The 24,700-nt window shown below is 40.6% G+C and overlaps 2 protein-coding genes across 4 annotated transcripts in view; one reads left to right on the top strand and one right to left on the bottom strand.

Annotated features, from left to right (window-relative positions):
* Window positions 1–24,700, top strand: part of LOC109397776 (uncharacterized) — a 344,947-nt gene that overhangs the window by 83,670 nt on the left and 236,577 nt on the right. The gene's annotated exons all lie outside the window — the stretch shown is intronic.
* LOC109397777 (spidroin-2-like) overlaps window positions 1–24,700 on the bottom strand; it is a 105,261-nt gene that overhangs the window by 3,375 nt on the left and 77,186 nt on the right. For both annotated transcript variants that reach the window (XM_062859223.1, XM_062859224.1), the window contains exon 3: window positions 10,248–10,485. In XM_062859223.1, coding sequence (XP_062715207.1) covers window positions 10,248–10,485 — 238 coding nt within the window. The remainder of the gene's footprint in view (window positions 1–10,247; window positions 10,486–24,700) is intronic.

Genomic DNA, 24,700 nt, shown 5'->3' with positions numbered 1-24,700 from the left:
CGTCGGGGTGGGCCCTAATGATGGAAATAGGCAGTTTACATATATCACTCATAATTCGGCATCTCGTATTGACAGAATTTACGTTAGCTCAGGTCTTCGCAACAATCTCAGGAGCATGGACACGCATGTCTGCTCTTTTACTAATCATAAGGCCGTTACGGTGAGACTAACCTTACCTAACTTGGGAAGGGAGCCAGGGAGAGGTTATTGGTCTCTTCGCCCTTGTGTGCTCTCACCAGAGAACATAGAGGAACTGCAGCTCAAATGGGATTACTGGACCAGGCAGAGACGTCAATACAACTCGTGGATAGATTGGTGGGTAGATTTTGCCAAGCCAAAGCTTAAAACATTCTTCAGATGGAAAACGAATCAGATGTTCTCAGAACACAATCGCAAATACCAAAATCTTTATGCGCAGCTTCGCGAAGCGTACGACCAATATTATGGAAATGCGGCCATGCTGGTCACCATAAACAAGATCAAAGGTAAAATGTTAAAACTGCAACGTGAATTTAGTATGCTCTTTTTCCGAGTTAACGAAACGTGTGTCTCCGGGGAGAAGCTCTCAACATTTCAAATGGCTGAACGCGGGCGAAAGAAAACAACAATTGACCGTTTAGAAATTGCCGAACATCGTGTTTTAGATCGTTCAGAGGAAATTGAAAATTTTGTTTTCGACTATTTTAAAACATTGTACAGCGAACAGGAACAAGAAGTGAATGATGTCTGGTCATGTGACAGGACGGTTCCATTCAACAGCGAAGCAAATCTTAACTGTATGAATGAGATAACTACTGAAGAAATTTACACGGCTATAAAAACAAGCGCTTCCAGGAAAGCAGCCGGCCCTGATGGGATAACAAAAGAATTTTATTTAAAGTGTTTCGATGTTATACATAGACACTTGAATCTGATCCTTAATGAAGCCTTACAAGGAAATATTCCCGACAAATTTTTGGATGGTGTGATAATACTCATCAAGAAAAAAAAATCTGGCAACACTGTTAAAAGCTTCAGACCGATCTCGCTTTTAAACTTCGACTCGAAAGTTCTCTCTAGAATTCTCAAAAGTCGTCTGGAACTCATTCTCAAAGAGAGTGAAGTTCTCAGCCCCTCACAGAAATGCTCGAATTCTGGCAAAAATATATACCAAGCGACTCTTGCCATTAAAGACAGGATAGTCAAAATGCGTGAATCAAAAACTAAAGGAAAATTAATTTCTTTTGATCTCGACCACGCCTTCGATAGGGTGGATCATCGTTTCCTATTTCGAACAATGTTATCGATGGGAATCAACCCAACGTTAATAGATCTCTTCTCGGCAGTATATGCTCGCGCCAAATCAAAACTTCTTATAAACGGACACTTATCTCCAGAAATTCAAATCAAACGTTCTGTTCGCCAAGGTGATCCACTTTCAATGTTACTATTCGTACTTTATTTGCAGCCTTTAGTGCACCGACTGGATCAAATTTGTGATGGACAAGATGATCTTGTAGTAGTGTATGCGGACGACGTCTCAGTGGTCACGACATGCTTAAACAAAATTGAAAGAATCAAACATCTTTTTGAGTCATTTGGGAGATGCTCCGGGGCCGTGCTGAACTTGAACAAAACAGATTCTATCAACATCGGCTATCTCAGAGCAGGAGAATCTCGCACCGTGCCATGGCTACAAACTTCAGAAAAAATCAAAATTTTGGGCATCACATTTTGCAATTCAGTTAGACTAATGCAAAAATTGAATTGGGACTCTTTAACTGCTAAGTGTGGGCAGCTTTTGTGGCTGCACAAAATGAGGGATTTAACGCTGCAGCAAAAAGTAGTGCTGCTAAATACCTTTATTACTGCAAAAATTTGGTATGTCTCATCAGTACTTGCTATGAACAAATTACATGCCGCTAAACTGACATCGATAATGGGATCCTTCTTGTGGAATGGAATGGCTCTGCGTGTGCCTATAACGCAACTGGCTTTGCCTTATGAAAAAGGGGGGTTAAATCTTCAATTGCCTAGTATCAAGTCAAAAGCACTTCTCATCAGTCGTCATTTGAAGGAAGCAACGTCAATTCCTTTTTACACGTCATTCATAAGCAACACTCAAAACCCACCTAACCTGAGCTCACTCCCGGCCAACTCACCATGTTTAAAACAGGTATGTCAAGAAGTTTCGTATCTCCCAGATCTAATCAAAGATAACCCTACATCGGATGTACTGCACAAGCACTTTTTGAGTCTCCTAGAGCCTCCTAAAGTGTTAGGTAAGTACCTCAACTGCGACTGGATGGCCGTCTGGCGAAACATCAAATCAAGGTATCTATCTTCAAGCGAAAGGAGTTTTTATTTCATTCTCGTGAATGAAAAAATTGCTCACGGTGAACTTCTGTTTAGAATGCAAAGGATAGATTCAGCAATTTGTGCTTTCTGCAACTCTTGCAATGAGAGCCTAGTGCATAAGATAGCAATATGTCCAAGAGTTGCGCCATCCTGGCGTATACTCCAGCGAGAATTAGTAACAATCTATCCGAGTAAGACATTCAGTGTTGAGGATCTAATCAGACCATCAATGAAAATTAATCGAAATGATAAGATCAAGATACTTAAACTATTCATCAATTATGTCATATGTATTAACGAAAGTAATAACCATATTGACACAGCTGCTCTGCAGTCCTTGCTGAGTAATATTTTGTAGAATTAGATTTAGTAATAATTGTATTTACATGATTTGATTTGTAATTGTACATACTGAACTGAATAAATTTTTTATAAAAAAAAAAGCGTATTTACATTTTTTTTAATCATTGAAAAATTTATGTTTTAGTCACCTTTAAGAAGTAATTGTTTATTTTGTATTTAAACGCTTCAATTAACATATGTATTTTCAATTCTTCCCAAATCCTAGTTTAATAGTTTAAGGGAATCAAATACACTCTAAAATTATTTTTCTTAAAATTACAAGGAAAATAAAATTGTCTATGAAAAAAAATAAAAATAGTTCAATAATCATAAAATCTCAAAATGTTTTCATCTAAAAAAATCCGTACCCCGAATAGGCTTCCAGGAAAAATATAAAAGTGTGGGGATGCTCAAAAATAAAAATTAGAAAAATCGTAAACTGAAATTCACGAAATCGAGAATTAAAAAGAATCATCTTCTAAAACATGTTTAAATCGATTTTAGATGACGAAAAATGATATTTAGATCAAAATCAAAAATTTGGGTATTAGAGGGTTAATTCGGTAGTCGAACAGAGACGATTTGGTTGAACAACCTATGCATGTATACCCACAATTCCGTCGCTCGAACTGTAGTCCGATCGACAGAATGGTAATCTGAGCGCACGGTTGTTCCTTAGCGCTCGAGGCCGGACATACGCACTTTTATTGGTGGAAAACGTTTGGCAAATAATATGTGCAAAATATGGTAAATTTTTAAACATCGTCAACTACACTAGCACATTTTTCATATTTTTTGTCGTGTATATAAAACATAGCTGCATATGAAAGCCTTAGGTATTAGATGTAACACAAAAAAAATGAAAAAAATAATCGAGAACATATTGAGATATAATGTTTTAAGAATGTGTTCAAAAATCTTACAAGTTTTACTAAAAGTTCGATAATTTTCAGAAAATTATTCGATATCCCTCAAAATTTTACCAATGGAGCTTTAATATATGATTCATGATTGGTAAAAATTTTAGCGTTTCTGATTGACGCATAAAAAAAATATTAACATTTGACAATGAACAATTGTTTGATACACTGTAAAGATTGATCTACTCGAGAATTGCTCTGCAGTCAATTCGACCTTGCAACAAATCTGCAACTAGCAGTGTTCTTGACTAATCTCTGCGAATTCAAAGTGGTTCCAGATGAATCAGTTGACAACGGTTTTCGTAGCTTGGCAGAAGCAAATGGTTTAGCCAAGGTAACCTGCGTAACGCATATCATAGGAAGCGTCGTTGGATGTATTCGGTTCTTTCAGCCGAGTTGTTGTGGATTCTAGACAACTAAACAGTAATCCAGAATCGGACGAACCAGAGAGCAGTACAGATAGGTACTTAAGGCAGTAAATGTCTGTAATGTCTTTCGTTATTCGAAAAACGAAACCCAATGCTAGATGCCTTGTTCACAAAATAGGAGAGGTGTAGTTAGGAATCCTGAACAACTCCCAAATTCTTCACCTGAGTAGCGCGGTAGCGGTTTCTTCCTCCGGGAAAACGTGATCGTTGAAAATTTAACCGGTGAGAAGATTCTCAAAGAAATCGAAGTTCGAAGTAGACACGGAAACGGAATACGGTATGGTTTTGCGAAGGAAGGGAACTTGTCCTTTATTGCACTGAACGTAACGGAACTGAACGGAAAACTACTCGATCTTTAGATTACAAGAACATTCTCGGATTTATCACACTTTCGTGTTGGACGATTTGGATTGAGTTCGATACGGGAGATTCACTAGATCATGGCCATGTCTATAACTAACACATACCTTCCCAGGTTTTACTTATCCTCGTCGACTCGATGCTGTGGTCGTCACGGCTTCACGATGGCGGTTGGTACCTTCGTTGCGATGGCGGCGAAAGGAGCGACCCGCCGTCGCTGCAGTGTTGGCGCGCGGCGATGGAGTCCGTGCGGGTATGACCGAAGTTAGGGGTGCGGGGTGAGCAGCGGCTGGACGGATGGCCTCCGATTTTGACGATGAGAACGTCCGGAATCGACCTTTACTTCAAGAAGGAAGTCCCCTCTTCCCAACGACCCGGCTTCGCGTGCTAAGATTCCTACTAGGCCGAGCGGGGTTAAGAGGACTACCAACTATCAGTTTGGGTTCCGATCCTTCGAATGACAATTGGCGACGCGCGTTCTCGTTGTGGATCCGGGTTGTAGCGTGTTGGATCCTCCTCCGTTCGGCTATTGGCGACCCCCGAGTCTGTTTCGCTCCACTTTACTTGGGCGACCTCACTCACTCCCGTTTGACTGCCCTTAGGGCAGGCCTTGCTGATTGCACGGACTTTTGAATATCGTCCTCGGACGAAATACCTACTTGATACTTGATACTTGATGGGCTACAACTCGTAGCGGTGAGTCTACGCCGAATGAAGTATCCGCCTCCACTGGCCTCGGTCCTGGGCCAATCGCTTCCAGTCGCCCTGAACGTTGACAGTCTTTAGATCCTCCTCAACTGCAAAAAGCCAACGTGTGTGCGGTCTCCCACGAAGCCGACGATCCCTTCCTGGTTCTCTGCTGAATATAATTTTAGCTTATCGTTCCTCCGACATACAAGCTACGTATCCAGCCCACCGCAGCCTACCGTGTTGTATTCGCTTCACTATATCCATCTTTTTATATACCTGGTACAATTCGTAGTTCATGCGACGCCGCCAGATGCCATCCTCCAGTTTACCGCCGAGTATTGTTTGCAGCACTTTACGTGCGAAGACTCCAAAGGCTCTCCGATCAACTTCTTTTAACGTCCACGTTTCATGACCGCATAAAGCGACCGGGAGAATCAGAGACTTGTACAACGTGAGTTTTGTCTTCGTTTGCAGCCAGCGGGACCTCAGCTGGTTTCGCAGACCGAAAAAGGCCCGTTTTTTTTTTCACCTCGCGGGTAATATTATCGCACGTCACTAGAGTACCAAGATAAACAAATTCATCCACAACTTCAAACTTTTCCCCACCTAGCACCACTTCGTCACCACTACCACGGCCGGACCGACGTTGAACACCAGCAATCATGTACATAGTCTTTGTGGTGTTGATCGTAAGTCCAATCCTCGCAGTCTCCCTCTTAAAAGGTACAAACGCCTCTTCCACGGCCCGACGGTCGATTCCGATGATGTCGATATCGTCCGCGAAGCCCAAGAGCATATGCGACTTCGTGACAATGGTTCCACTCCTGTGCACACCAGCTCTCCTTATCGCTCCTTCCAGTGCTATGTTGAACAATAAGTTCGAAAGAACATCGCCCTGCTTCAGTCCGTCAAATGTTACGAACGATGACGAAATTTCAACCACAACCCGTACACTTGATTTCGATCCGTCAAGCGTCACACGAATCATTCTCATCAGCTTCGCCGGAAAACCATGTTCGATCATAATCTGCCATAACTCTCTTCACTGAATCGTACGCCGCCTTGAAATCAATAAACAGACGATGGGTCTGCAAGTTGTACTCTCGAAATTTATCGAGAATCTGCCGCAGGGTGAACATCTGGTCCGTCGTAAAACTAATAAACAACTTAAGCGAGGTCCTTCGAGCACTGAGTTCACGTCATTGAAGTTTACCAGAAAGATTAGGGGTCCTAAGTGGCTTCCCTGAGGGATGGCCTCCTGGAGTGCACTTTGCCGAGGGTGACTATCAATTGGCGATCAAAAAGGTAGGATCGAAACCAATCTAGGAGACATCCTCCCACCCCAAGTCTTTGAAGCTTTGCAATAGCGATAGCATGGTTCAATTTATCGAAGGTTTCAGATAGATCTGTATAGATGACGTCGGTTTGTAGCCCCTCCCTCATGATTTACATGAAATAGGAAGTGAAGCGCCCAAAGGAAAGCGCCCAATGTTACACCGTAAGCAGGGACGTTGTTAGCAGCAATAGAAATGTGGTCCTCCGTAAAGTTTTCGTTCAGGAATATGCCAGCGAACTTGTTCGAGAACAGGCGCCAAATATCCTGGGTGGTAGAAGCAACTTCATCGTTCCACTTCATAGAAGAAGAGAGAACACCATCCTTGCGTTGTTGATTCACATGCCGCCAAACCAATATCAGAATGAGTTTCAGTTTCCTCTGGATTGCATGATGATATCGGGAAAAGCATTGTCGACTCGCTCGCTTATACTCGTGGTTGAGCCTTTGGTAGTGGTACTTCAGGGAGAACGTTCGAAGTTTAGTGAATTGTCGCAAGGCAGCTCTCTTGATAGTCTTCAACCATTTCAGTTCCCTGGAGCGCCATGGAGGGCCCGTATCTGTCAATAGCATATAACAGCACGTGCGAGAAGGTGAGAGCGGCCCTCTCAAGGTCGGTGCATCGAGTATCGTAGCCCAGTCGACGCTGTTCACCAGTTCCGTTATACTTTTATGGTCATCTTTACGGAAATCATATGATACTGATTCAGGCAAATGAATGAAATCATTATCCAAACTATCTGTTATGGAAACGAGTAAAGGAGAAAATACACGGCGCATAGAAATAGTGTGCGATCGATAAGTTCCACGGCGATCCACACCTGTTCCAAACAGTCCCACGAAGTATTTTCAACAATCCTCGCTTTCAGTCCATGACGAATTGCTATCAATACACCACCCCCAGAAGTCTTCCTACTGTTGCGCGAATTCCGATCGCATCTAAGTACTTCGTAGTCAGATCCAAATACTTGACTGGAAACAGTGTGGTCCTTAAGTCAAGTTTCTGTCAGAATGATCACGTCGTAGCTTTGAGCGGAAGTTGCCTGACGATAGTCGGAGACGGTACAGTTGATCCCGTTGGAGGCTTGGCCCATCGGAGCTAAGGACTGTTCATTTTATAAAGAGGACAACTTTGCAAGGCTATAAAAAGAAAACGCGTTGTTCAAATTTGAGCAGCCTTAGTTAGTTGTTCAGTACATTATATTAGCAGATAATAATCATAAATAAATTGGGTTAAAATTATTGAACTCAATAGAAATGTGGCAAAGTGTTTCGAGAGATCAATTTTTCAATTCCCAAAAACTAAAGATAAACACAAAATTTCTGTAAAACATCGGTGTATCGTTTTTAATTGCATAAAAGTGTGTGCCATGCTGCAGCAGTTTGAGTGACACATATTCTGGCAAAATATAAACCTAATCGGAATAATGGTTGTTGAGATATTAAAGTTACAAGTAGGACTCGATTTTCAGAATAAAATTTATTTATTAAACAAAAATGTATAAAAATATTAAACTTTGAATGTTTTCAATGGATCTAGTCGAAAGTACTAATAATGCAATTTCAAATGCAGAAAACCGCTTCTTGATAGCATTGTTGGCTTGGTTACTGTGCTTCATGGCAGTTACCGGAGATAAAACCACTTCGTTCTTTGAAGGTTCTTCTAAATAACGATGTACTCTATTGCAAATACAACATAACAATGATGTCGAAAATAAAAATTAACATGTAGTTATTTTCAAATAAGGTATATAATCACATAGGGTCAGACCTTGCTGAAAATAAATAATAATAAGCTTCTCTAGAATCAAATACTTGCATTTATGGAGCAAAAAGTATGCAATTTTTCATTATGGCCATCATTAAGTATTAAATTTATGATGAAGAATGTACTTTAAAGCATATTTTTCTTCGGTATCATTTAGAATGCGATTCTCTCCTATACTGGACAAATTTTGAACTGATTCCGTAGTGTTATTGCGTCACTGGACTTAAATAAGTATTTTTTATCAATTTCATTGATAACAAGGCAACTCACTATATCAAGCTGTATAATGCTTGGTGCATTATTACTGACCAACTATTACACTCTACCTTTAGAAGAATAGTATTAGATCCCAACACATTGAAAAGTTAATGAAAATTTTAAAGTTATGTATGTGGAAAGTTGTGTAGAATTTTGAGAAATGGGGTTTTATTGAGTTTTAACGAAAACCGCTTCAGTTCCATAACTAAGGACAATTTGTATAATGTTATATTTTTCCTACACTGTAGAATAGCTATGGAAATTTATGCAAAAAACCGATAATGATTTTATTGAAAAATAAAAAAGATATCACACAAATAAGGAGTCCTCTTTATAAAATGAACAGTCCTTATGCGGGTTGTCCGGGCTGGGTAGATTGGGATAGTTGGGTGACCTGCGCTGTCGACACTGCTTTGTGACATGTGTGCTGCTTGGGATTCCAGGGCGATGTTAAATAGTAGGCTGGAAAGTCCATCACCTTGTCGTAGTCCCCGTCGAGATTCAAATGAGCTGGATAGTTCACCCGAAATCCTCACACTGTTCTGTACACCGTCCATCGTTGTTCTTATCAGTCTGGTAAGCTTCCCGGGAAAGCTGTTCTTGTCCATGATTTTCTGTAGTTCTGTGTGGTCGATACTGTAGTATACCGCCTTGAAGTCGATGAACAGGTGGTACGTTGGGACCTAGTATTCACGGCATTTCTGGAGAATTTGCCATACGGTGAAGATCTGGTCCATTGTCGACCGGCCGTCGATGAAACTGGCTTAGTAATTTCCCACAAAATCAACACTTTGTAGGCGGCATTCAAAATGGTGATCGCTCGAATGTTCTCACACATTAACTTGTCGCCTTTCTTGTGGATGGGACAGATTATCCCTTCCTTCAACTCCTCCGGTAGCTTTTCGGTTTCCCTGATCTTGACTACTAACCGGTGCAGACAGGTGGCCAATTTTTCCGGACCCATCTTTATGATTTCTGCTGCGATACCGTCCTTACCAGCCGCTATTTTGTTTTTGAGCTGGTGCATGGCATCCTTCCCTCAGCGTGGAAGTTAGTTCGTTCCCGTCCTCTGTTGCACCAAAATAGTCATTTTTTCCGCTGCCTTGCTCCCCCGTGCGTACATTCTCTTCACCATTCAGGTGCTCGTCGAAGTGCTGCTTCCACCTTTCAATCACCTCACGTTTGTTCGTCAGGAGGCTCCCCCAACAAACATTTTAGCTGTTTAAGAGTGGAAGAAGCAATTCTTAAGCAAACTTTATCCTAAGAAACTGTTAATCATTTATTACGGTTCCTTGGGCCGTCCTTATTCCTGCAGATTTCGGATTTCATCAAGGTTCTCCTACCACAACTTGTTAAAAAAGCAACCCCGCAGCATGCTTTTCCGCTACTCGTCTTAATTTATCAAACTAAAAATCGATTGAGATTGAAGACATTCAATTATCATTTATTTCTGTTACTGTGGAAAATTAAACCAATTATTCAGAGACAGATTCAAATGCAAGGTGAACTCACAATACAATAATTCCTCATGAGAATCAACAGTTTTGGACAACCTTTATCAGTTGTTCAATCTTCTTCAGTTTTTTGAGTGGTTCTCCTAAATTTCTTGTTTTCTTTTTCTAGACCAGAAAAATCCCAACCTGATAGATATTCAAATGTGACTTTGAAATCGCATCCTTCTAAATTGAACTAAAACAACACCCAACCCCGGTATAGCATCCGAATTTAAATTCTGATAGAAAATCGTACCCATCTCAAAATGTCCAGAGATTGAATTGGCCCTTTTCCCCCTGTGCTGTATCCAACCTTACCGAACGTCCTGTTGTGGATTATATCTCCTCCTGTCGTCGTCCGCCGCAGGTCGCTTCGCATCCTGAAACTGGATGACATCGCTGCGAACGTTGGTCCTGTCGGGGATAGTGTCTCTGTTGCTGTTGCTGCCACTGCTGAGATAGTTGTTCCCACCATTGTTGCCTCCGTTGTCATTCTTGGACCAGGACCATTTTTCTTCGGCATTGATTGATGCGAGCAGCAGAGCGATAAAGTAGCCTGTTCGTGTGTGCGATCCATCCATGTGTGTGCGAGCGTTGTTGTGTTGGATTGGTTTGTTTTCGCCGATGGGGTTGGAAGGGAAACGGGGGGTTCCAACAGAAAAAGAAAAGAAAACAACAAAGAAAAGTATTATTCATTGCAAAATCCGGCAGCTTCATCTGATGGTAGAATAAGATAGTGATGATATGGGATGGTAACAGCATAAAAGATGACTTTATCTTCCGCAATGGTGGTTTGGCAGATTGCTAGGGATTTTGACTTCATATCTATATGCTGAATTGATTGTTATTGCGGTAATGCTATAGACGGGAGTTCCTATGGAAATTGAACTATAATTGAGTTTTACTGTGTAGCGACGATCAATTTATTTTTATCTGATAGCGGGAAAATCTCAATCATGTAGCAATTGTGTTATTGTGTTTTATAGCGACCGGATTTTTTTTATTATTATTTTGTTAAATTTTCAAACACCGAAATTAAAGTTTTGTGTATTTTCAATTTATTCACCCCTAACCCTTTGGAGTCGGAGGGGTTATATATGACCCCAACTTCACACATTCAATAAAACAGATTCACACATTCAAATAAACAGAAGTTTTTCAAATTGAGTTCACTATTAAGGAAAAATGGGAGTATTTGTATTTGAGACTTGACTGACAACCTAGATTATGAAGTTTGGAGAAACGTACTAATTGACATACCAGTTGTTCTAAAAGCTGAATTTGGATATGGGTTACGTTTATATGTATTCATTTAACCTTCGTCAAGAATATCAACAAGAGTTTTAAATTTTGGGATGTTCAATGTGTTCCAAACTGTCTTGTAGTAAAGCCCTTCAAATCTACAAGAATAGTTTTATTTGTTTTCTCCATAAATAATGGCATAATGGGTCCGTGAAGCTATTGAAGTCTAAGATGTCATTTATAGACACTATAGGGATATTCCAGTTCAGCCAAACTATCTTGGAGTTCAGAATTTCAGGTTGTATAATCAACCACGCTTACTGCGCAAATCTGAAGTCTACTTGATATTATTATGAACCTTTGGGACATTCAGGATCGTTAAAACTGTCCTATAATGAAGTGCTTAATCTACAAGAATAACTTTATGTGTTTTCGTCATAAATAATAGCTTTGCATAATATGCTGGGATCCGTGAAGTTCTTGAATTCTCAATTGTCATTTAGATAAATTCCGGTCAGCCAAACTACCTTGGAGTTTCAAATCTACACTCGTAATAGCAGCCATATCTGCTATACTGAGTAACGTTGCATAATCAACTACGGTTACTGGACCAGCCTGAAATTATTATTAACCATAGGGACATTCAGGGTCGTCTAAACTGTCCTGTAATAAAGTCATTCAAATCTATAAGAATAATTTCATGTGTTTTCGCCATAAATAATAGTATTGCATAATCTATTTGAACCCGTGAAGCTCTTGAAATCTTGATATTATTCCAGGAATATTCCAAGTCAGCCAAACTGTCTTGGAGTTCAGAACTTCAGGTCTACACTAATAACTCATCTGATATACTTAGTAACGTTGCATAATCAATCGCGGTTAGTGGACCAACCTGAAGTCTACTATATTATTGTGGGGATCTGTCAAATCTAAACAGCAAAACCGTGGGCTTAGTGATGGTCAGATTTTAGCTGTAAATTTATTTTGATTATTTTTCCCATCTCAACTTTCATATACGCAATTTTAACTCACAATTTTGGTGGCCTTCGACATCAAGAATCATATCACGCCCCGATAGTTTTTAGATATGGAGATTACTGGCTGTATGAACGCGAATTATTAAGGTTAACTGGTAATGATTTACAAGTTCATTACTTACAATATAATATAATTTATTAGCACTGTTCCAAATCCAATATGTGCCTCATTTGAGAAATTTGTACATAGTCCTATAGTTAAGTATAATTCCATTAGATATAAGTAGTTTTTAGTAATGTTTTTGTTGCATGTATCAAATCTCACTTACCGTACTATTAGGTTAAGCATCTAGGCATTTGCATGCACAACATATTTCAAATCTAGACGGAATCGCCTCAATTCAACTTTGTATTTAGAACAATACTTGAAATATAATTAGATTTTACGAGAAACCTTTCAAATTCAACAAAAATTAATTTGCTCCTACTTCTAACTTCGATTCAAAACTGCTTGGTCAATGTTTTCTTCGTTTCACGTATCCCCGCCTTTGTTTTCATTCTCTCTTCCTTTACGCTGCAGGTGTACCAGGAATCGACATATTATCGAACTTAAATGAACCTAAAATTTTCCTTCAGAGGAATTCAGCTTGTGATTTTACCTATCAGAAAAGCCTAGGTTCAAAATATTCTATCGGTGAAAACTGAAATAAATCATGTTTGAGGATTTTCAAAACGCACTCCTCCACCCATCTCTCGTGAACCATGGTCCGACATCCGGTTCCCAGGAACACCTGCAATGGGTTCGCTACTTTTTGCACGTCGAGCACCGCAAGCTTCACTGCTAGTCGCCGCACAAATTTAAAGCCAAATGTGAGACGCGACCGAGGATAAGGGCTTCAGCCACGGACCGAGTGTTGTGGTGAACAATTGTTGTTTCTCTTTTATTATAATTGTTATTTACACTACATAAATGAAATAGATACAATCACTACGGTTGGTAATGTAGTGTAACTCAAAACAGCAAAATATATATATATATATATATATATATATATATATATATATATAACGGCTGTAGACTACACGTTGCATAGCACGGTAAAGGCTGGGTATGCTGCACAATTCAGATCCCATTGTGATCCACTAGCCTCTGCCCAGCAACACCTATCCCTACCTCCACGCGGTATCGGCCGGAAACTATGAGCAACCTTAGGGAAGATCGGGTAACCAACCCCGGTGGGAACTTTGGTCGTAGGCTGACAGGAAAGGGAAGGTTTGCTTCGGCAAACCTGAGCGTCTGTTCTCCAGGAGGAGCGGCTCACAACAGCGTCTGATCCCCATGTTAGGGGCGGCTGATCTACGTCCGAGTGCCAGGGAAGGACTCTAAGCTCAACTGTGCACTATGGTCCTCCGGAAAGTAGGGGGTTGGTGTCAGGCCCTACGAGCCAGCCGTAAAAACCATTGTAGCGGAAAATCAGCAACTGAATAATACGAACCGAGACCAACGGCAACGACCCCAGCGAACAAAAAGGACTTCCGATTGGTAACTCGGTACGTGGAACAGCCGATCTCTCAACTTTATTGGGAGCACCCGCATACTCATCGATCCACTGAAGGACCGCGGGTTCGGCATCGTAGCGCTGCAGGAGGTGTGTTGGACAGGATCCAAGGTGCGAACGTGTAGAGGTAATCATATTATCTACCAGAGCTGCGGCAACACACGCGAGCTGGGAACAGCTTTCATCGTGATGGGTGATATGCAGAGGCGCGTGATCGGTTGGTGGCCGACCGACGAATGAATATGTGCTGGTTGAGGATCAAGGGCCGATTCTTCAACTTCAGCATAGTAAACGTGCACAGCCCACACTCCGGAAGCACTGATGATGACAAGGACACATTTTACGCGCAGCTCGAACGCGAGTACGATCGCTGCCCAAGCCACGACGTCAAGATCATCATAGGAGATTTGAACGCTCAGAGAGGCCAGGAGGAGGAATTTAGACCGACGATTGGAAAGTTCAGCGCCCACCAGCAAACGAAAGAAAACGGCCTACGACTCATTGATTTCGCCGCCTCCAAAAATATAGCCATTCGTAGCACCTTTTCCAACACAGCCTCCCTTATCGTTACACCTGGAGATCACCACAGCAGACGGAATCTCAAATCGACCACGTTCTGATTGACGGACGGCACTTCTCCGACATAATCGACGTCAGGACCTATCGTGGCGCCAACATCGACTCCGACCACTATCTGGTGATGGTCAAACTGCGCAATAACTCTCCGTCATCAACAATGTACGGTACCGGCGACCGCCACGGTACAACCTAGAGCCACTGAAGCAATCGGATGTCGCCTCAGCATACGCGCAGAATCAAGAAGCCGCGTTGCCAGACGAGGGCGAGCTCGATGAGGCCCCTATAGAGGACTGCTGGAGTTTAGTGAAAGCAGCCATCAACGACGCAGCAGAGAGCACCATCGGGTACGTGGAACGGAATCGACGGAACGAATGTTTCGACGAAGAGTGCAGAACGGTTTTGGAGGAGAAGAACGCAGCGAGGGCGGTAATGCTGCAGCAAAGGACTCAACAGAACGTGGAACGCTATAAATAGAAGCGGAAACAGCAGACCCACCTCTTTCGGGATAAAAAGCGCCGCCTGGAAGAAGCGGAGTGTGAAGAAATGGAACTGCAGTGCCGTTCCCAAGAAACACGGAAGTTCTATCAGAAGCTCAACGCATCCCGCAACGGCTTCGTGCCGCGAGCCGAAATATGCAGGGATAAAGACGGAGGCCTCTTGACGGACGGACGTGAGGTGATCGAAAGGTGGAAGCAGCACTTCGATCAGCACCTGAACGGCGTGGAGAACGAAGGTACGGATGACCACGGCAACGGAGAAAACGACGACGCCAGTGCAGCGGAGGATGGAAATGAACCAACTCCCACGCTGAGGGAAGTTAAGGATGCCATTCACCAGCTCAAAACCAACAAAGCAGCTGGTAAGGATGGTATCGCAGCAGAACTCATCAAGATGGGCCCACAAAAGTTGGCTACCTATCTGAATCGGCTGATAGTCAGGATCTGGGAAACCGAACAGCTACCGGAGGAGTGGAAGTAAGGGGTAATCTGTCCCATTCACAAGAAAGGCAACCATTTTGAATGTGAAAACTTCAGGGCGATCACTATTTTGAATGCTGCCTACAAGTGCTATCCCAGATCATCTTTCGTCGTCTGTCACCTAAAACGAATGAGTTCGTGGGAAGTTATCAGGCTCCAGAAATGCCGTGAATACCAGGTCCCAACGCACCACCTGTTCATCGACTTCAAAGCGGCATACGATAGTATCGACCGCGCAGAGCTATGGAGAATCATTGACCTAAAACGGCTTTCCTGGGAAGCTGACTAGACTGATTAAAGCAACGATGGACGGTGTGCAAAACTGCGTAAGGGTTTCGGGTGAACTATCCAGTTCATTCGTATCTCGCCGGGGACTGCGACAAGGTGACGGACTCTCATGTCTACTCTTCAACATCGCTCTGAAAGGTGTGATGCGACGAGCCGGGCTCAATAGCCGGGGAACGATTTTCACAAAATCCGGTCAATTTGTGTGTTTTGCGGACGACATGGACATTATCGCTAGAACATTTGGAACGGTGGCAGAGCTGTACACCCGCCTGAATCGCGAAGCAGCAAAGGTCGGACTGGTGGTGAATGCCTAAAAAACAAAGTACATGCTGGTAGGCGGAACCGAACACGGCCGGATCCGTCTGGGTAGTAATGTTACGATAGACGGGGATACTTTCGAGGTGGTGGAGGAATTCGTCTACCTCGGATCCTTACTGACGGCTGACAACAACGTGAGAAAAAGATTCACCCACGCACCAAATGCACCATGTATAAAACGCTAATAAGACCGGTAATCCTCTATGGGCACCTGCAAGCACTCGGAGTTTTCGAGCGACGCGTGCTAAGGACGATCTTCGGCGGTGTGCAGGAGAACGGTGTGTGGCGGAGAAGAATGAACCACGAGCTCGCTGCACTTTACGGCGAACCCAGCATCCAGAAGGTGGCCAAAGCTGGAAGGATACGGTGGGCAGGGCATGTTGCAAGAATGCCGGAAAACAACCCTGCAAAGCTGGTGTTTGCAACTGATCCGGTTGGCACAAGAAGGCGTGGAGCGCAGAGAGCACGATGGGCGGACCAGGTGGAGCGTGACCTGGCGAGCATTGGGCGCGACCGAGGATGGAGAACGGCAGCCAGTATTGTGGCGTACTATTGTTGATTATGTCTTGTCCTAATGATGTTGAACAAATAAATGTATGTATGTACTACACGTTGCATGTTGTCCATATTACAGGACAATGTGTACGATTCTGAATATCTTGAAACTAGGCCATAGTCTCTGACTGTATTCTGTGAGCTCTAGTAAGTATAATAGATTTTACAAAATGATTCTGTAAAGCCAAAATAGAAACGTCGATTGCTATAAATGCTAGATTTTTAACATCATAATCCATCCATCCAAACTGTAGATGCCTCTTGAACATTCAGAAGATTTACTGGACATGTAAGATTCCAAATCGTAGCTTTGTATAATGAAAGAAGTTACCATTACCTGCGTAGACTTTATGATCTAAACCCAAGAACAGTTTGGATGACCTAGGGTATTCATAAAAAATATTCTGCATCATAGTCTACTCTTTCTATGCTGTTGAGCACCGAAACCACAAAAATACGTACAAAAAACTCTGTCTACATTAACGCTTGATAAAAAAAAAAACTATTTCAAAGGGTTTAAGCAACTACCCTATAAATAGAATGGAGGTAGATAATAAGATATCTCAGAGCTTCACTTTTATGCAAATATAGACGTTATCCAGCAAATAGGTGGGGCAATCAATAATTCTCACTGACCTTTCCGATATACCTAGACAGATGTAATCAACCACCAACAAGGTGATAACATCCTTCACACTCCGCCACCATCAATCTCCCCGAACTCGAAGAAAAAAGTAACAGTACCTACTGTTCTGTGATACCACCACTTCTCTGTTGAAAGCCAAATGAAAAACGACACAACTGACACAATCGGAGATAGTAAATGAATGAGACGAAAGCAAGGAAAAACTAAACTTAAAATGAATCATCCAAATCCCTAATGACACCGATGGTTTACCGACCGGTCGGTAGTTGTCTGTGTAGGATAACCAACTAGCACAATAAGTCTTTTCGACGCTTGCGATTTTTTCCCTCACTTTTTAGTTGCTTGTTTTTGTCACTTTGCTTGATCGGGGCGCTATCTCTGGTGAAACGCTCAGCTTCCTAGATAAACGAAAGGGTTGCCCGGTATAACCGGATTAAAAGTTTCCTTTCGGTGTTATTTTTCCGTGAAACGTGCGGAAAATGGTGTGCCGCTGGGGTCGGGGAAAGAAGATTCAAAGTCAGAGACATTTATCATTTAGTGAAACTCTGTCAAAGTGCGGTGAGCTGTCTTCGGTTATGGATGGGAGAAACGCAGCATGCACTGTTGTAGGTCCCTAACCATGCTTTTTTTTTCTTTGCATCACCTAAAGGGATGAAACGCAAAAGTTGTTTCTTATTCCCGCAGATTAAAACGCTGCAGCTCCACTGAGAGTTTTACAGATTATGCCAAGGATTGCATTTGAAAACAATTTATCTCATAGAAATGTAGACTTTGAAGTGGAGATTGGTGAAGTTGGTTGTTTTTCAGCCAACATCACCAAAGCATCTTTCACTTCCCAAATAGTATTTTTTTAGTTTTTTTTATAACGGATACTTGTTTCACTTTACTGCATATTTCAACACAAATTGGAAAAGTATTACTAACATTTTGTTAATAACACAAGTTTACAAAATAAAACGAAAGTCGTGAACTTCTGTCAACGACCAAAATTTTTGAAGCACAATTTAGTGCTGATTTCGAAACTGACCTTCAAAAAATTTTAAGTAGAACCGTTTTTGAGTTTTAGCTTAATATCGAGTTTTGCAACTTTTCAAAATATGCAATTTACTAAAATTCAAATATATTGCGTTTTGTTCAACCAATTTTTAATCTTTTTCCATAAATTAAAAGCTGAATACAATACCATTCGATCATCTGAATACAGGTTTTGCATCAGATTGATGAAACTCAAGATATTGGCGAGTTTTAGGGACGATCTTTTCAAATTTTAGCAAAATTTCCAAAATTTTTTGAAGAAATGTATTTTTTTCAATAAGAAAAAACCAACTTAAAAATTCTTTATCGACGTTTATTTGACATATCATATGTAGGCGAGTTACAGTAAAAATTTCAGCTCAATCGGAGCATTGATTACGGAGATTGAGATGTTTGAAGTGAGCGACTTTGCTTAAAAATAGAACAAAAATCGATTTTAAATCATCAACCTTGTATGGAAAGTCGAAAAAATTTCCGCTCTACTGTAATTTTTTTCTTTTGCGTTTTCGAACTCAGGGCATGATTCTACACCAAAAATGATCATCAGCTTACCGAGTTCAAAAATGCTGTAAACTAGTGTAACCTACAGATTACCCACGGCTTTTCAATACTGCATCAAAACCGTTTCATCACAAAGCTAAGACCAAGATAAGTATGAGTGTGCTGAAACAAAACAGGAAATAAAAAATGTTTTCTCCCAGGTTTTTAATATCACCTTTTAACTGCAATCCAATGAGCAGTATCATTTATCAGCACAAATCCAGCACACGACTAGTTTTCCACTTTCTGCCCTCTTCTTGACGGGCGCGAGGCTCTTTTCAGTCTGAAGTTGGACTTTTCGCTTTCTTAATGATGTCTGCAGAGCACACGGGTGGCGGTAGTCGTTATTAGCTTCTTAAATTTCAACTTTGCACCAGCTCAACAGCTCAGCTCAGCCAGCAGCAGCTCCTGTCGAGTGCACTACTGGATCCTGTTTATCCGTGCGGCCTGGACCTCCGCCATCCAGTAGTGGTGTTGACTTGTACACGCCCTTTTTGTACCACCACCACCAGTACCACAGTGTCGTGTTGCTCGCGAGTGATATAAAACTTGCCCGTTATGAATGGATGTCAAGATAAGATTTCATTATTTTTAATTAAGAGAAATATAAATTTACGATTTTAATCCTGGGCAGATAATTGTCCTTGTAGTGGTTTTCTTCATTTGTCAAGCTTTCATTTGCTGTGGACAGGAGGTTGACGGTTGCCAGAAAATAGGGGGACACATCTGGAGTTCGATTTGAATAGGTCGTATGTGCTTTTGTCGATTCAAAATAGGATCAGTTGGATTCGCTTATTATAGCGAAAACCGTTGAAATTGAGCAAAGTTGATACATTCAGCAGAATCCTCACAAAACAGGCTTCCTGTTCCATCATTAAAAGTTTGCCAAATATCTGCCATATTGCTACAATAACTAAAATAAACTGATCGAAATTTATATCGACAAAAGCACATACGACCTATTCAAATCGAGTTCCAGAAATAACAATTATTGGAAGACATATTTCAAAAGTAACCTAACGCTCCCAAATTCATTCTATTCAGAAACAGGGCGATTAGGTAAATCGTCAGTTCTTTTAGTTATTTTCACTCATGCCTACTCCAAATAAGAATATGAAACAAACCAAACAATGCATCAATCCTTCGTTTTCGATAGATGAAAATAGATGCACTTTGCCTAAGATGGGTTGCGTTTCCCTAGTATCCCATTATTTTGGCATGTAAAGCCTTAATTTCTCTCACTTTTCTTGATTAGTTTTTCACTTTGGATTGTTTTGTTTAGGCCATTCCGTTCGACCAATTATCTATTGAACAACACGATCCTGAAATTTAGGACAACAGCCCGTGAACCAATCAATGCCACACCCGTACAGAAAGCATAGAAACTGAATATTATTTGATAATTGTACTGCACAGAGGCGCAGCCACGTCCAATTGCGTGGGTAGGACAAAATGCATGGAATTATATACACGTTTTTAGATTTAAACAATTTCTCAACGACAATCCTAGAAAGCTAAATTTTATAGTGAAATTTATGGAAATTTTAGGCAAAACAACCTCGGTAAATTCCAAGCGAAAATTCAATTTCAGTTCCTAAGAAGTGCACAAAAAAAATTCTGTTGAATGCTCTTAGAAGCTCATAATTTTTAGAAGGGTAAAAAGCTCCATGTAATTTTTTTTGGTGAAATTATTAGAGTAATTATCCGCAATATCTGGACAATAATATTTATAAAGCATCTAAGAGAAATACCTACATAAATCATCGATGAAGTCCATATAGCAGCTTATTTTCATGTCATACTTCTGAGAAGTCTTAGTGGCATCATTGGAGAACTTCCAGGTGGATTGTTGCATTTTTTTTTCTGAATATAATCCTCCATTTTATGGCAAAATAATGACAGTATTTCTTATGGAATCCCAACTGAATTTTCCGTCTACCCGTTGGTTACTTGATAGAATTTATCAATTATTAGAGTAATTCCAAGAGAAATCACTAGAGAAATCCAGGCAGGAAATATCATTCGAAAATATAGGTGAAAATCATCGAATGATATGATATGTATGTGATAGAAAGCCACATCTTTCCTACATTGCAGTTAATCGTTATGTGTCCGACAAACTTTTTGCTTTTTTCTTTACCGTGCTTTTTAAATGGGCGCTGGGTACCCGGGTACCGTGTCGGCCACATAAGGGTTAACTGCGGTATTCCTGGACAAATATTTCATAAAATTCTTCTGCAGAATTTAACATTGACGTTTTATGGGAATAATTCTTTATTCAATCCATTGCATTACTAAAAGTAATGAGAAAGCCATTGGATAATTTATTTAATGAATCTATGGGGGGACCATGAGAGAAATTGCTAAATTTAGGTTAAAAGTTCAGGGAATTTTTTTTCGTTCCATGATAGTTTTTTACTAAAGTGTTGTTCCATGTTATAGATTGTATTTTGAAGAGTAGATTCTGTAGTTATACTTATATTTTTAGTTTCTCTTGGAATCGTGGGTAGGACAATACACCGAAGTAACTAAAAGTTCCGCTTCCCATGACAAAATGCACTTTCAAGTTCCGTGAAGTTCAGATAAAGTTCCAAATGGAACTTTCTGCTTGCTTAAGAGGCTAACGATGAGCTTGCTGGAACTTCGGTGCTGGAACAAGTTCCGGCAAGGCTCATTGTTAGCCTCTTAACCCATATCCGCCCAGCGTCCTATTTATAGGACAGATGCCCCGAACGCCCAGCGTCCTATAAATAGGACAGTCCTTTGGATGTGAATATCTCCAGAATTATGCAAAATTTTGGAATACTTTCTTCAGAGAAGATATTCTCCACACCCATACCTTGCTCATAGTGGACAATATAGTACGTGACTGGTTCACTAGGTGGCGTAAACGATGCTGCAAAGAATGCATATTTGTGAGCATCATTTCCAATGCAAAAAAAGTCATTTCCCTGGAATCTTGACAATGGTTAATAATTTACAGTTCATTTCTTCGGCAGAGTTGTTAATCAATACATACAAAAGACGATGTATGTATGATTGTATGTTTATATGTTTGTATGTTTGTCTATTGGTATTTTATATGTATGTATGTACATATGTATGTATATATGTATGCCGGAACATAGGCATAACTCTGAAATGCGTCAAGAAATTTCAATAAAATTTGGTGTACACATTCCTAAGGATGTGGAGGTGGTAGCAACCCAAGTAACACACATGTTATATAAAAGTTACGACAGCGCAAGTTTTGGTTGTATAGAAGTTTATTTTACGTTACTTCAACACAATGTTAGAATTACGTAAAATAAACTTCTATACAACCAAAACTTGCGCTGTCGTAACTCTATTATAACATCTGTGTTGCTTGGGAAGGATATTTAAATTCAAGATGGCGGCTTAGATTCCAAGACGGCGGTCAAAACTCCAGAATATATGCTTTTTAACGAAAATGCGGCTTCGTATACTATGCAATATGGGTATCTATCGATCGGGCTTCACAAGTAGAACTCAAAAATGAATATCCGACGCCATTTTGAATTCAAAGATGGCGGACCATATCCAAGATGGCGGCCACGGAATGGTAGTTTGAGCTATGATACCATACAATATGGGGATCTATCGATCGGGCATGATGAGTAGAAGTAAAAAATCGATATTTTACGGCATTCTGAAATCCAAGATGGCGGATCATAACCAAGATGGCGGTCACGGAATCGTAGTTTGAGCTATCATACTACGCAATATGGGTATCTATCGATCGGGCTTCATGAGTAGAAGTCAAAAAACGATATTTGACTCTGTTTAGAAATCCAAGATGGCGGCCCATATCCAAGATGGCGGCCACAGAATGAGAGTTTGAGCTATGAAACCATGCAATATGGGTAGCTATTGATCGGGCTTCATGAGTAGAACTCAAAAATGAATATCGGATGCCATTTTGAAACCCCAAATTATCGGACTATACCCAAGTTAGTAGCCACGGAATGGTAGTTTGAGCTACAATACCATGCAATATGCGTATCTGAAGGGTAGATGGTAGGGTAACGGCTAGGATAAGAGGTGGAGCCGACGGTCGGGTAGAGGGTTTGGGTGAATGATAGAGTAGAGGGAGTGGAGTAGAAGGTTAGGGTAGTAGATTGGGTAGACGGTAGGGAGAAGGGTAGAATAGAGAGTATAGAGAGTATACACTACCCGCCAATAATATGGAATCGTTGCAATGCTCAGTATTGCAGCACCCAAAAAGTTTGGCATCACCCAAAATAAGGAGGAAAAATAGTGTAAACCTAGAACCAATTGGGTTGTGGGTACGAGTTGCATTTTGAAAGAGAATTAGGGGGTCATAAGTGATTTGTGCCACAAAGATCTGAAATATTCACATTTTAGGGTGATGCCAAACTTTTTTGGGTGCTGCAATATTCAGTATGAGTGTTGCAATACGCGATTCCATATTTATAGCGGGTAGTGTATATAAAAAAGGTTTGAGGGTAGGAAAAAATTTGGGGTAGAGAGTAGGGTAGTCGGTACGATTAAGCACAATATAAACTAGAGGATACGGTAAAGGTTAGGGCAGTGGTTATAGTAGAGGATAGTTTAGAGGGTAAGGCAGATGGTAGGGTTGAAGGTTATGATAGAGCGTAGGATAGAGGGTTGGAATAGAGGGACAAGAAGACAGTAAGGTACAGGCTAAAGAACAGGGTGAAGAATTTTGATGAGATTAGATGAACTGAGGTTCTTTTTTGAGATGCCTTCAGGAATTCTTTCGAGGTTTTCTTCAGGCATTCCTTTCGAGAATCTTCTCAGGTTTATTCCCGAGATTCCTTCAGATATTGCTTCCGAGATTGCTGTATGGATTGCTCCGGAGTTCCCTTCAGGGATTTTTGCAGGCGTTGTTTTGAAACATCCTGAAAGGATTCTGTTAGTTATTCTTTTCTGCATTCTTTCAGCGATTTGTGCTGGAATTCCTTTAAAGATTCTTTCCATGATTCCTGCTGTTATTCCTTAAGGGATCCCTCCCGAAAAAAATTAAAAATATATGTTTCTTCCGAGATTGTTTTCGGGCAACCCTAGATCATAGAGACATCTTCTATGGTTCTTGCAGGAATGCCTGCTCATCTTCTGGCCTGTAAATACGAGACACCGAAGACGACCATATAGTTGAGGTCGAAATACGTATCTGTCAAAGGAGACAAATTAAATGGAACAGTACTTAACACGATTTTCTTTTTTAAATATTAAAAAACTTCTGAAAAGTTTACGTATGGTGAGTACGTAAAGAGAGTTTGTATGTGCTGAAGGAAAAACTTAATTACTTTATTAGAAATAATTATCTGTGTAAAATCCAACTTCTAAAGTATTTTAACGTTTGCTTATGCCACACATAGTGAGCTCTCTTTATTTGATTTGATAAAAAAAATGAGAAATGTTGAAACTACTTGAAATTACAAGAACCATGCATTGCATACTTTTAGGCGTTTATCGGGTTATATTTCTGCCCCAATTTATAAGTTCTTTTTCTATTCTTTTTGAGTGGTTATCATCTCTCCCACTTGTTTAGAGCTGCATTTTATCTATACGGATCAGAATATAACGATAGCGTAGAAGTTGTGCTGAAATAGAACTCGAGAAAATTATCAGATATTGAGGACCTAAAATGAAGAATTTTTTTGGAACTACACCATAGAATTCCATTGTTTTCATCAAATCATGCTTATTTCATTGGAACTTGACCTTTGATAAAAAATTTATTTGAAGATTTAAATTGTGAGACACCTTGGGCGTTAACGGGTTAAGCAGCCAGAAAGTTCCATGCGGATATTTATCTGAACTTCGCGGAACTTTAAAGCTGCTTAAAATGCTACACGGAACTTTGTCGCAACTTTCAAGTTCATAGAAGTTCAGTTAAGTAGCATTGTGATTCAATGAAGATACAATTTATTTGTTTTGCAGAAAACAACTGTTTAAGCATACACGAATAAAAGACAAATATAAATTTATCAAATCAAGGCTTGAGCAAAAAAAAGCTGCCGCCCATAGGATTTGAACCGATAGTCGC

The sequence above is a fragment of the Aedes albopictus genome, chromosome 3 (assembly GCF_035046485.1).
Source record: "Aedes albopictus strain Foshan chromosome 3, AalbF5, whole genome shotgun sequence".
NCBI lineage: Eukaryota > Metazoa > Arthropoda > Insecta > Diptera > Culicidae > Aedes > Aedes albopictus.
Note: the sequence above shows the minus strand (reverse complement) of the source record. Positions and strands in the feature narration are given on the sequence as shown.